Source organism: Mytilus edulis, chromosome 10, assembly GCF_963676685.1.
Source record: "Mytilus edulis chromosome 10, xbMytEdul2.2, whole genome shotgun sequence".
NCBI classification, from domain to species: domain Eukaryota; kingdom Metazoa; phylum Mollusca; class Bivalvia; order Mytilida; family Mytilidae; genus Mytilus; species Mytilus edulis.
In genome coordinates this window covers 27,432,597-27,446,829 of record NC_092353.1, presented here as the reverse complement: position 1 = coordinate 27,446,829, position 14,233 = coordinate 27,432,597, and the positions used below count along the sequence as shown (strand labels likewise).

Sequence of the window (14,233 nt, the reverse complement as noted above, 5' to 3'; positions counted from 1 at the left end):
TAAACATGAAAATGTCTTATTTAGTTGTAAAATCCTGTTACAATTAGGTAGAAGTGTTTACAATGTATAAATATGTGTAAAATACACAATCTTCACATATGAAATGAGAATTTTGTAGAATTATCTTCTGGACTAATACTATTGAAGACCATATACCTTGACCCTTTAGTTTTAGATTCCTGAGACAGCACTGCCCTCCCTGTAGTATATAACGTACTTGTAATCTGTATTATTTGATATATGCCAGTACTTATAGGAAAGAAGTATTGATGAATTTAATTATTATTTTGACTGTGAATCATTGATTGATGTAGATTTGATCCTTTCTTTTTACACTGATAATAGTAAAACAAATACAAGAAGTGATGCAAACAGCTGGATCAATTTAAGGTTGGAATGTTTTAGGCACTTATATGTGATGGGGCGAGTTGCTGTTTTGGTGTGTCTAGAAAAGATAATATTATAATTTATTTGCTAAATATATAAAGTGCCTAGTATAGAGTGGAAAAATACTTCTAAAGATTACCACTCTGAATTAATTGAAATGATAGTTATCTTGTATAATTTTTTTGGCATAATGATTAAATCTATTAATAATGAAGATTGAAGTAGTAATTTTTTTAGTCATCAACTACTGTTAAAAATAGGTATTTAGAACATTTCTGCCATAGAAAAGTCATGTTACTGAAAATTGTGGACATTTTTCAAAAGATTTGAATATTATTTTGTGTGTCTAACTATGCAATTTTTGATGTTCTGACTTGAAAAGTGATTAACATTATGATTTAGGTTTTTATGCTAGGTGGAGAGCTAGGTTAACCAATGTTGAGCAATGCTTTGTTGTAGATTTTTTTTCTTAACATGATATGTGTTATACATGTAGGATACTCTTGTTGACATTTGTGATAATTCTCATTTGGTAAGATTTTCATCACATTTACTATTGTGTTTTTAAGTGGAGAATCATTATTTCTGGACCTAAGTTATTTTGAAGAGAGGTAAGACTAGGGTGAAGATTTGTAGAATTATTTTAATTCCCTTGTAGAATGACAATGACCTAGCCAGATTTATACCATGTTTTAACATCCAGAAATGGTGGATTAAAGTGGGAGTACAATTTTAAAGAATAGAAGTTCCACTTTGTAAAATACTATTTTCATCATTGCATTAGGGTACCTGCAGATAACAGTGTTTGTGAAGACTTACAATGTTAACATACATTTATTTGTACTTTTAAAATTTTATGCAAGTAATACATCTTTGTAAGATTTCACTATATTTCATCAGTTGTTATGAAAAATTCATGCTAATATTAAAACTTGAACATTTTATAAATCTGGTTCTAGAATAAGATTCTGTCATTATTGAGTGGTAGTTTATTTAGACACAATGATTAGTTTTACTTCAGTTTATCCATGCTAAAAGTATTGGAATTAGTTCCCCTTCAAGACAATTTAATCTTATTGTGAAATGTGGTGCAGTTTTAGTTCTTTTTGGTTGAATCGTTTATAGAAGCAATGTAATTAGATTCTAGTGTTTTGGTTAAAAAATCAGTTGTTATTCATCTTATATTATTTCATTTAATTCACCTAATGTTTAGTTTCTTGATTTTTTGCCTTGATTTATTTGAATATTGGGTTAGATGGCCATGGCTTGCCAGATATTCTAGATATTACTGGCTGTTTGATCTGCTTCCAATATTTTCTGAATTTTATTACAGCTTACTGTGACTTGATAGTAAGTGTTGCTCTCCAGGTATTGCAATGTATTCAAAATTTACAAGGTGATAAAATAAGCATTCTTACAATCTATTAGACTTTTATTCCACTTTTATAATATTTGGTCTAACGATATTTATATAAATTTTATTGTAATTGTCATGCCAAACTAAGCTTTCAAACAATTTTTCCTTTCGAAAAATTCTTCTTTATTTATAAGAAGCAGACATCATTTGAATTAAACATCAAGTCACAGTAACATCAAACACTTATTTTGGGGTTTTATTTGATAATTAACAAGGTATTTTGTAATATCAAGTGAGCTCGAGTCTTTTGTTTAGGTGAGACAGCTGCTTTGACTTAGAAAAATATTTTATCATAAGGTACTCAGGTAAATTAAAGCTTGTTTTATTGTATTTGATTATTTAAAATTATGCTTTTAACATGAAATAGATTTAATCTTGAAGATTGAATATTATAGATTTATGGACCCCAATGCTGGACCTCTATCTGAGTTGGAGAGATGGCGTAGACGTCAGAGGTTATTAACCAGTATTACAGAGCAGTTAAAGAGTAAGGAATGTAAGGCTGTTATTGGTGTGCTTATCACTGCCAAGTCTAGACTGCTGAAGAAATGGAAAGTTGTTGATGCTTCGTAAGTATTTGATAAAGTTTTTTAAGTTTGATCATTCAGTGCATATATGACATTTATTAATGTTATTTTTGTTTTAGATAAAGTATTATTGCATTATTGTGTTATCCCAAGAACTGAACTTAACTGCATTATTTTGACAAAAAATATGTATTTGATCTGTAAAGAATTTTGGTTCGGTATCCAAATCACTTGAAAATTTAAGTGTCTACAAGTATATCTTAGACTAGTAACCAATTGCAAGCCCTAAAAAAATCAATGCATATTGAAGAAAAAAGTACAGAACAATGACTCTTCTAAAAACGATAAAACCATGAATATATTTTGTAAATTAAAATGGTATGTTCCTTACTAAATTGTATTTTTAAATCAACAGTTCTTAGAAATCTTTAAATTTTACTTTTTGTTGGAAATATTTTTAAAACCTTTATATGTATGTATGTAAAAAAAATGAAGATTGTTCAATTGTTGTCATTGAACTCCAACCATAAGGTAATTCTTACACATATGTATCTACCCTTTGAATTTTGTTTGGTAAGAAAATTCATATGTTAATGTTTTCATTGAATTTTACAGAATTACAGATGCCATGAATGATACCAAAGACAAAGTAAAGTATTTGGAATCCCTAAGACGTCATTTTGATCAGCTATACCATGATGCAACACCTGCATCCATTATAAACAATGCTATCCCGGGGATCACAAACAGTGTTCGACAGATGGATTCTATTTCCAGGTACTATGCCAGAACAGGGTTTCTTGGTATAGTATTTACAAAAATAACCAACCAGTTAGTATTAGCTTGTAAAGAATATATTAGAAATTTCACCAGTAATGTATATGATGAAGATGAACTTTGGGTCAGAATAGCTGAGGAAATCAAACACAGAGAACTTCTATCAACAGTTGATCCACAACAAAGATTACTAAGGAGTCAAGTTGAATCAAAACTAAAGGTACAGTCTTAATCTTTTTTATTTGCAAATAAATGTATTGTCAGTAGACCTATTACATTTTATGGGGAAATGTTCTGTTCATTTTACAATATGAATTTTGTATTAACTTTAAATCTATATGTCACAATGACTGTATGAATATTTGATATTTGCTAATTTCTATAAAGTACTGTTGTGGACAAAACATGTTTAAAAAACAGTTTCTGCAAAACTGATTGCATTGTTTTTGTCATCAAATAATAAGTGACAAGAATGCAAAAATTAAGAAATATATCTTAAAAATCATTATAAATAAAAAGATGTGGTATGAGTTCCAATGAGACAACTCTCTATCCTAGTAACAATGTATAAAAGTTAACAATTCTAAGTCTTATATGGACTTCAACACAGAAACGTGGCTCACACTAAACAGCAAGCGATAAAAGGCCCAAAATGAATAGGGTTAAACAGCTCAAGCAGGTAAACCAACAAATTTTTACATATTTTAGAATGTAAATGAATGAATTTATTAAATATGTTGGTATATTTTATTTTTGTTCTTTAGGGAGGTATACAGAGAAGTAAAACCAAAGAAGGAAAAGATCTAGGATTACAAGATGATAGTCTGTATGGTCGTCTGAGGGCATGTCTATCATTACAAGGCTTCTACAGAGACACACTTCGCTCACTGAAAGATGCTCTAGGACAGTCACAGAACTTGTCACACTTTCCATCCATCAGTAGTATGGGAGGCCTGGGGTCTGTTAAGTAAGTTATTCTTTATAGATACAAGCAGATGTGGTATGAGTGCCAATAAGACAAATCTCCATTTCACAATCTGTAAAAATAAACCATTATAGATCAAAATACGGCCTTCAACATATGCATAGGTGATATTTGTATAGTCTACGCATACAATTAAGGTTTGAGGTGCATGGTTCGATTTTAATACAACATAACAAAACACACACAATTTCTTTGTATCGGCCTCAATTACAAGATGAAGTATTAAGGCTAATGAAAAAGAAAATAGTATTCATTTGCTTGTTTTCAAATCAAAGATATGTGGACAAGAACATTTTTAAAAACAACATGCTTACTCTTTCAGGATTTATAGAAAATAAAACATTAAAATTTTATGGATTTTTATTTAATGCTTGATACATGTTTTATGAATTCATTTTAGATCAAAACCAGGTACAAGTGATAAGTCCCGTGGAAGTAGTCTAATGGTATCACCAAAGAAAGGAATATCTGCTCTTGATACCCAAGGTCATGGCGTGTCTATAGCTGATGATGATGCTGTAATGTCACATATGGATTCTTTCTGTACACGCATAAAACAGCTCATAGATGTCATCAATACACTATCTCAGTACAACAAGTAAGTTATATATGGAATCTTTTGCATATATAAAACAGCTAACTGATGTCATCAATACACTATCTCAGTACTATAAGTAAGCTATGCATTGAATCATTTACACACACAAAACATTTGATTGATAGATATAAAAAATAAAGATTTACTCCATGTTAAATATGTCCCATTATAGAATTTCAGATTTGCAGATACGAGGAGATGCAAAATGTATAACATTTGTATAAATTAATAAGAATTATTTACGTGAACAAATGTGTTTAGTGGCAAGAAAAAAAGTAAGCCTCTTCCTTCAGAAACACTGCTTTATTATGAAATTTGATATTATAAACTTTGATATGTCACATTTTATGATATTTCCTTTTAAAGAAGAGGTTTAATTCACACCTGGATACATTTTTTATTGTTTTGTTCTTTCAATTAAAGCTTTTTATAAGTTATTATGTTTTAAATTTATATAATTATGTTTTGTTTAAAGGATGGTCACTTTGACAGCTGGTATGCCTAGACTGAGGAAAGACGATTTTGTATTTGAAGATGAAACAGAAAAAGAAGAATATAAATATAGAAAGCGACAACTAGAAGCCAGAAAAGCATTAGGTTTGCTTTCTTTTTATGCATTTATATCTGTTGTAGAATCAATGTCAAATGACCAAATTTACTTTTTAAGACAGCTAAATAAAGCTCATTTTGATCAAATAGCTTTTCAAATGTTTGGGAAATTAAAGATCCTTGGCTTTCAGTTTTTGGGGTTTTAATGTTTTTGATTTAACTTGATCCAAACAAGTTCTTTAGACTTAACTAACATATAAAGTTCTCTTTTTTCTTTTAAAGTAAAAAAAAAATCATTCTAAATTTAGGAGGGTGGACCTTATTTTTTCAAGTTTTGTCATGTTACTTTTGCTTTTATCAGCTTTAAATGACAATACTATATATTATATGTGAGGAAAATATAATCCTTATCATTTATTTTTATGTAAACCATTCTATCAGTGCTTTTGATTCAGCTTCCAGAGTTTATACCAATGAAAGAATATCAGGATGCATATTTATAAAGGGAACTTTGAAAGCACCACACAGCATAATAATTTCTCAAATGAAAATATAAAGTAGAAACAATTATTTTGCTGCATATTTTCAGAGAGAGAAGCTGCTGAACAAGAAGAGGCAATGAATGCTGAGAACTCCCTTGAGAGGAGTCTAGGGACCATAGCTGAGGACGAAGACACCCCTAATTCTGAAGGAGGATCAAAAACAGATCTAAGGAAGGACGAAGGAGTCATAGCTAAAAATGATGAAGTGTTTGATTCTAAAGATAAAGAGAACAATCAAGGACTTAATGAAGAACAATTAGCTGTATTGAGTATGTGTCTTTGTTTCTGCCTCTTACCGAATACTCTAGTATTGATTATTCTGATGTGTCAACTTTTAAGACATAGTGTCAGCTATTTCATTTACTTTTACATCAGTTGTCCAGTTTTAAAAGCTTTTAAAAATTTCCTTTCAAACTTCTAAACTGATAACAATTAGATATGCCTTGAATTAATTGTTGGTCATTTCTGATCAGCCCATTATTTTTAATACTGTTAACATTCCATAAGTGTTAAAATACCAATATTGATACCATTATTTTTGATACTGTTAACATTCCATAAGTGTTAAAATACAAATATTGATACCACTATTTTTGATACTGTTAACATTCCATAAGTGTTAAAATACCAATATTGATACCATTATTTTTGATACTGTTAACATTCCATAAGTGTTAAAATACCAATATTGATATTGTTGTCTGCAGTATCATGTAACTGCCAATTGGCAAAATCTACCAACAATAATATTTGCAGGAGTTTCTAGACACAATGAAAACTTGAAATTCAAAGGTAAAAATTAATAAAAGAGAGCAGAAAATACCAAATGGATATTCAAACTCATAAGTCCTTGACAAATTGACAACACCATGACAAAACAAAATTACCAAAAGACAAACAACAGTATACAAAATACAACATATAAAACTAAAGACTGGGCAACACAAACCTAACTAAATACCAGGTGTGATCACAGGTGCTCTGGATGTGTAAGCAGGTTCTACTCTACATCCATTGTTTATTATTTGATTGACTTAAATGAACCACATTTTGACCACTGTCTATTGAAATTTCTTTTATCTGTAGGGAAATATTACCCAGAAGATGAGGAGGATGACGGTCCTGGTGTGTCAGCTGTTATTCTGGATCACCTCGATCAGATGACAAGGGCTATGTCTGATAATGTTACCACCAAAACAATGTTAGATGTAGAATCTAAGGTAAGACATACAGAGAGGTCTGTTTTCTGAAAAAGAATATGGCTTTCTTAAATTGTCACAACAAAGTTGTGATTTTAACATAGCTGCATTTGAGATATCTATACCTAAGTTTTAAAGACAGACATTTCAGATAATTTTTTTGAACTTTGAAGGTAAAATATGAGAACAGAGAAGGAAATTAATTATTATCTTAAAGTAACCACATTCATCTAATGAGTGATTTTTGACAGCATTTCTATGGGGACAGTATAACAAAGTTCTTTAAGAAAAGACGACAGAGTAATTTTAATGGTGATGACCAAGAAGAAATAGAGGAACATTCGGTATCATTTGATTGAATGTTTTTATGTGGAATTCAGAGTAATACTTTTCAGCATTTTATAGAGTTTCTTTAGAAATTAAAGGTTGTAAGAGGAACTCATCTAGAATTTTGTATGTTTGCTTACTGACTTGAAGTAGAAAAAACTTTAAAACACACAATTTAAATTACTTTTTTGTTTTTTATTTTTCGCATACAATTTTTTAGAAATTTTAAGGATAAATATTTACCTGATCAACACACTCTTACAACTAAATTTAGCTATTGGATATGGCTAACAGGATTAATTTAAGTCAGGTCCTGCTAAGATATTACTGTGAATTCAAGAGTTTTTGTATTTATATTTATTGAGGTCAGTTGACTGTTGTTTTAAACTTTTGTATTGTTTCCTGTTCTTTTTTCTCTTGAATTCCTGTTATATGATATTTGTTTTCTTGTCGTATATCTTTTAAATGTGCTTGTAGGGTAATTTTTAATAGGTAAAATTGTTATCAATGTTTTAATGTGTAATTTAATATAAAAAAAACAAAATGCTGTTCAGATGGTATAGGAAAATTTGATTAAAATTATTGAACTGCAGTTTTGGTAATTGAATGCAATAGAAACATTTCTTTAATACCATAGCTCCCATTTAAATCATTCATTATTTACTGTAAAATAAATAAAAACATTGTCTCATTGCATTAAATGCATAAAATCAGCTTCTGTCCCATAGTTAAGAATCAACTGTAACGCTATACTTTTTTCTAGATGAATTACAATGACAAATAATAAATACTTTCTAAATTAAATGCTGCCAGATAATAATCAGCAAATTGATTGACAATTACAATTAAAATAATTTGATATACAAATGTATTAAAGAACTAGGACTTTGTTTTAATGTTTTTAATTTTACCTGTTAAAGAAAAGATTGTTAGGACATATATTTACATTACCGTTACAGGATAGAGATAGATTTGATATGTACTACAATAACTTTAGAAGAGTTTATATGATATATATTTACTTTACTTTTACAGGATAGAGATAGATTTGATATGTACTACAACAACTTTGCTGAGATAGTTCAGGAACAAGAAAAATTGCTCTCAGCCTATCTTAATGTTATCTTCATGAGGAAAATGAAAACACAACAAGGACTTGATATTATTACAAGGTAAGCTTATCAGAGATAATGCAATAAGCTATGAAATCATGAAGTTTTTTTTAAAACACAAATGTTTTAGTGAAAGAATAAAATATGCTTTGTAAGTAGTGAATCACAAAAAGGATAACATGATGAAACATTTGACCCAGAAATGCATGATTTACTGAAAAAAATATAATTGGAATATTTATAGCAATATTAATATTAGTCATCCTTTTTAAGGTGGTACCTAACACTACAGGGAGATAACTCTGTAAAATCAGCTAAACGTTTAATTACGTCGTGTTGTTACAGGAATATTAAGCTTTTCAATGATCAAAATTGGTATAAGTCAAATTGCTATATAACCAGTGTAATTTTTCTGACAAAACGGTTGGTTCAAAAAATTTGAAATTTTTATATTTTTATTAAAGTCTCAAAGTAAATACTTTGACAAAATTTTATGAAAATTAAACGAGCCAAATCAATTTTAGTGAAAGTGTTGGGTACCACCTTAAATGGCAAAAAAAAAGTTTGAAATTGACCATTTGGATGCCTCCACTAACAATGGTAAGCAATCGCCATATTAAGGTGGTACCTAATAATACAGGGAGATAACTCTGTAAAATCAGCTAAACGTTTTAATTACATTGCATTGTAAAGGGAATATTAAGCTTCTCAATGATCAAAATTGGTCTTTGTCAAACTGCTATATAACCAGTGTAATTTTTCAGACAAAACGGTTGGTTCAAAATTTTTTAAATTTTTATATTTTTGTTAAAGGGTTAAAGTAAATACTTTGACAAAATTTTATGAAAATTAAACGAGCCAAATTAATTTTAGTGAAAGTGTTGGGTACCACCTTAAATCTGCATAACATACAATTCTTGTTTCAATATTAATAGCAATCTCAGTGTTTCATACATCTTCATTTTCATATGACAGTATATTTCAAATTACATGTTAAATTTTCAGATTTGGACCAGTACAGGGTAGGCCAGGGATTAGAACCACAATAGCAGAGAAGTTTGTAGAGATCTTTAATTGGTATGAAACTGATCTGGAGGAAGTTCAGAGAATTTATGAAACACACAAGGTAAAGTTTTAAATAGTTATAAAACATGGTATGAACAATTAAAATGTATTTTCAGCTTTTATTATTACTATAATACAACTAAAGGAGTACTATTATCAGTTTCATTGGACATTATAACTAGCTTTACATTGGTTGGAAAAAGAAAAAAATCATTTTGATACTTTTAGTTTATATAACTTAGAGAAATGCAGCCCTATTGTTGTTAATTTTTGTGTCATATGGTCTATCTTTGAGAGTTGTCTCATTGGCCACCATACCACATCTTTTATCTTTATATGTAACATATTATTATATAAGCTAGCTAACCTTTTACTGATGCAATTTAGGTTACAATGATGAAGATAACAAAAGAAATTTATCATCAGTTTCTGAACCATACTTAGTTAAAAAGAATGATTTAGAACCTGTGTTGCATTAAAACAGGCAAACATGCAAATGTATTCTTAGAATCTTACCACAATTTATTCCCCTCTGAAGAAAAAATGACCTCACTCTTTTTATTTTGATCCTAAAATTACAATTTATGAATAAATAATTGATCTTAATGTAATTTGTATTAAATTTCTACAGGAAAGTCCACAGATGGTGAGGAATGCACCTCCTGCAGCCGGCGCTATCCACTGGTCCCGTCAACTACTGAAGAGAATCGAGGATCCAATGAAAGTGTTCCGTGATAATAGAGCAATCAATCAATTAGGAGACTTCAGTAGAATAGTCAAAATATACAATAGACTTGCCACTGCTCTAGTGACATTTGAGAGTTTATGGTTTGCTCAGTGGAAGAACAGAATTGAACATGCCAAAGCAGGACTTAGGGCTACATTGTTTATAAATCATCCAAATACAGGAGAAATTCTTGTCAATACTGATGAAAGGTATGCAACAGGATAGGGACATAGTTAGTCAATAATGATCAAAACAGTTTTCCTTAAATAATTCACACTTCAAAAGTTACAAGAATCATATAGAAGTTTGTCTGATATGAATACAAATAACTTGCAGGTGTATTATTCCAGGAGTGACCTATAATTCAGAAAACAAGGAAGCTCTGTTGAGAGGGTTTTGCTAGACCGACTGTTATTTCTTAAACTTTCTGAGTAACCCTTATCTATCTGTTATAACAGAAAATCTTAATTTACATAAAATTGTTGAAACAGAACAAATCTTCAATTATTTAGAAAAGACATTTTATATTTCATTTAAAAAATAAATTTTAAAGATTTATAAAAAAAAATAAGTCTGTGTACCCCTATACATTTTAAGCTATAAATACATTTGATTTGATTATATAATATTTTTTTTAGAGTACTGGAGCTGATCCATGAGGCTAAATGGTTAACCAGACTGGGTATTCAGATTCCAGACTCAGCTACTGCCATTATGCAGCAAGAGTCACGCTTCAAAAGTTACAAGAGTCATTTAGAACTAGTTTTACATGAGTACAAGGAAACATGCAAGTGTATTCCAGAATCTCTCCAGAATTTATTCACTCCTCATACCAAGTTTGTTGAGGAACAGTTACAACCTGGACTGACAACTCTAGCATGGAATAGCATGAATATAGGTATTTCTATCTTTTTTATATGAACATAAAAATTAAAATTGAGAAAGGAAATGGTGAATATGTCAAAGCGACAACCACCCGACCATAGAGCAAACAACAGCCGAAGGCAACCAATGGGTCTTAGGCTTTTTTAACAGAGTGTGCTGAATTTGATATCCTGACCCTTTCATATAAAGATGAGATGCATATAATAGAATTACTCTCACATTTTCATGATTTAATATCTGCTAGTCTTAAAATTTACTAAGAGACATTTTTTGTCAAAATGATTATTCAAGTATATCTGCTGTGTTACCATTCAATGTTATTGACTGAGAATTTTCATAATTTCAAAACAATTTATAAACTGTTTTCTATTTTCAGATGCCTTTTTACATCAGATCCATTCTGCTACAAACAGATTGAAGGACAGAAGTACCAAAGTTCAGGACATTATGGAGAATGATGTTGCTGGATCACTAGAAGCCATCAAGAATTTCTATCTGTTTGATTATGAAGAAGCTATCACCAGACCATGGGTAGGTCTATCTTTTAATTATTAACTATTTTTTTATATTTTTATTTATATGGCTTCTGTCAATTAAATTTCTAGAAATGATTGTTAATTGTGTGGAGCAGAAAGGTGAGGGGTAGAAAAGTAATCACAAATGCACTGTTATTTCATTTAGATATCTTGATAATGATATACATTTAAATTATGTGTAGGGAATTGTTAAAGTTGGTAATTTTCGATTTTTTGCTATTTCACAAGATCTATTGTTTAGATAGCATATTTTAGGATCACAGATAAAAATCTCTAGTACTAAACTTACAATGTATCTCATTTGGTTACTGGAAATAATTTGTGCAGAATATAATAACTGAGAAACAGAACTTTATCTTATGTTTGCAAAACAATGTAATGATCATTGGATGTTTCCTTTGTTATAGCCACCCCATGAGTTTAGAGATGTAATGTTAGACAGAGTACAAGAAAAAGTGGGAGAACTACAGAAGCTGGTACAGAGAGTTATGAATGGTTTACTGGCTGTGGCTAATCTACTGGCTACTAGAAAGGTACGAGTCAGCACTTTTTCCAGTAGAATTTTATCTCCACAAGATTTTCTATCATATAAAACAACCAATCATATATAGTCCTTTATCCAATATTTTTGTATTTTAATTTTTAAAGCACATGTGTAATTTCAGTTATTAACACAGCATTTTACATTTTACAGGAATACATATATTCAGCTTCGAAAGGCTTTTTGTCCATGAAAAATGTATCAGATAAAAGCAACCTTCAGAAACGTCATAGTGTAGCACATAAGACCTTGTCAGAAATGGTGGGATCATTTTTACTGAAACATATCACATATATACACTGTTTCAGTCAAATATATCATCAATTAGTTCATATATATCTATATACTTCTCTGTACCAGTAACCTCTCTTTTTAGTTACTAACAATAGTAAAAAATTAATACAAAATAAATCTTATTGCTCTGATAAAACCCTGGACACAGTCTGAATCCAAACTATGTGTAGGATACTTAATAAGAGGAACAAATAACATATTTATGTTGAAATTTATTGCTCAGATTAACAGATTTCTTCTTCTGTAACTTATTTCTTTGTTTTCTGTATAGCTGTTCAGTACGAAAGAAAATCATGCACATGTGAGTTTCAAAGTAGTCTGGGCTTAAAACTGAAAGTGAAATAAAAGCACATAATCTACTGACGCATACTTATTTACCCAAATTTTTAACAGACTTTACCAATCCCTTTAAACATAGACATAGAAATAATAATCATTCTTGACAGAAATGTTATAATCTAAGATATTAAATTGCTAATATTAAACCTGATGTAAACATTAGATTACTAATATCTAGACAATAGTATAACATTTAATTCAATTTTGAAGGTGAGACATTTCTATGTGTCTACAGGTGTCATAATGTGTATACTTTATAGTTACATTGTAAGATTAGAAAATTCATTTATAATTTTTTTTAGAATATTTATATTTTTAACATTTTAAAAACTTGCATGTTGATTTATACATTTAAAAAAAATCTTTTTAAGATAAATATAGTTATTTTTAAAAGTTATTTTCTGCATCATACAAGATATATTTAAACAACAAATTCTTCTTTCATCTTAACACTTTATAGGAAGGTATATTAGAACAAAGTATATTTTATTTTCCTTGTATAAATATTAATTTTGATGTCATTAAAACAGCAATTTTTGGGGATGACTTCATGAATAGATATTTATTTTAAGCCAGTTATAGAATTTGGAACCTGCTTAAACAGCAGCTACATCTAAATTGTACAAAAACATGACTTTGTAATGTACATTGTATCATTAGATAGACAATAAGTTGTACTGTAGCAAAAATGAGTTGTAAGAACAATCTGATTTATCTCTCTTGTAGTTAGAACATCATAACCCAAAGGCAAAGAAATTAGCATTAATGGTAGATGACACTGAAGCCATGAAAGAAAAACAGAGAGCTGCAGAGGAAGAGAAATTCATTTCTAATCTAATATGTATGTTGAAATATTATTTATAGATTACAGGTTTAATATGACCATGTTTAGTTCAGTAGACTATTTATATTCACAGGTTTGTCAATTTTTATTTTTTTTAAAGAATTGTTTAGGAGGAACAGTTTTTACAAATTGATTATTTTTCAATTTGTTGGTTATGATATATTTAAGAAATAATTCATGGAACCATAGATTGTTGGAAATTTACACATGGCCTGGGCCGTGATATTCAAATTTTATCCTGAGCGTTAGCGAGGGATAAAATCAACGAATATCACGGCCCAGGCCATGTGTAAATTTCCAACAATCTATGGCTTCCATGAATTATTTCGATTCTAATAGGACAAATACGGTCATTAAATAACTGAAGCGAGGGTGGGTATGCTGTGTGTGTGGCTGTTCTTTTTTACTCCCTGTTAGATAAAGCTCAATATCTTTATGAATGTTTTTTTGTGAATCCCTATACATGTTTTTTTTGAAATTAATAAATGAATGAAGGTAATTGAAGCCATGTACCTCAGTCTTTTACGTTGACATCACGTAAAATCATTCAAAATCAAACAGATTAAATGCACTTTCTGTCAC

The 14,233-nt window shown here is 29.6% G+C and overlaps 1 protein-coding gene across 4 annotated transcripts in view; it reads left to right on the top strand.

Annotated features, from left to right (window-relative positions):
- The window catches only part of LOC139490773 (uncharacterized), a 97,329-nt gene that overhangs the window by 3,164 nt on the left and 79,932 nt on the right, over window positions 1-14,233 (top strand). For 3 of the 4 annotated variants that reach the window (XM_071277761.1, XM_071277763.1, XM_071277762.1), the window contains exons 3-18: window positions 346-390; window positions 2,200-2,373; window positions 2,947-3,328; window positions 3,873-4,075; window positions 4,494-4,691; window positions 5,167-5,288; window positions 5,830-6,051; window positions 6,869-7,002; window positions 7,233-7,325; window positions 8,344-8,480; window positions 9,426-9,546; window positions 10,117-10,421; window positions 10,851-11,110; window positions 11,474-11,628; window positions 12,041-12,166; window positions 13,534-13,648. In XM_071277761.1, coding sequence (XP_071133862.1) covers window positions 346-390; window positions 2,200-2,373; window positions 2,947-3,328; window positions 3,873-4,075; window positions 4,494-4,691; window positions 5,167-5,288; window positions 5,830-6,051; window positions 6,869-7,002; window positions 7,233-7,325; window positions 8,344-8,480; window positions 9,426-9,546; window positions 10,117-10,421; window positions 10,851-11,110; window positions 11,474-11,628; window positions 12,041-12,166; window positions 13,534-13,648 — 2,792 coding nt within the window. The remainder of the gene's footprint in view (window positions 1-345; window positions 391-2,199; window positions 2,374-2,946; window positions 3,329-3,872; window positions 4,076-4,493; window positions 4,692-5,166; window positions 5,289-5,829; window positions 6,052-6,868; window positions 7,003-7,232; window positions 7,326-8,343; window positions 8,481-9,425; window positions 9,547-10,116; window positions 10,422-10,850; window positions 11,111-11,473; window positions 11,629-12,040; window positions 12,167-13,533; window positions 13,649-14,233) is intronic. The other variant, XM_071277760.1, reaches the window with a different exon arrangement.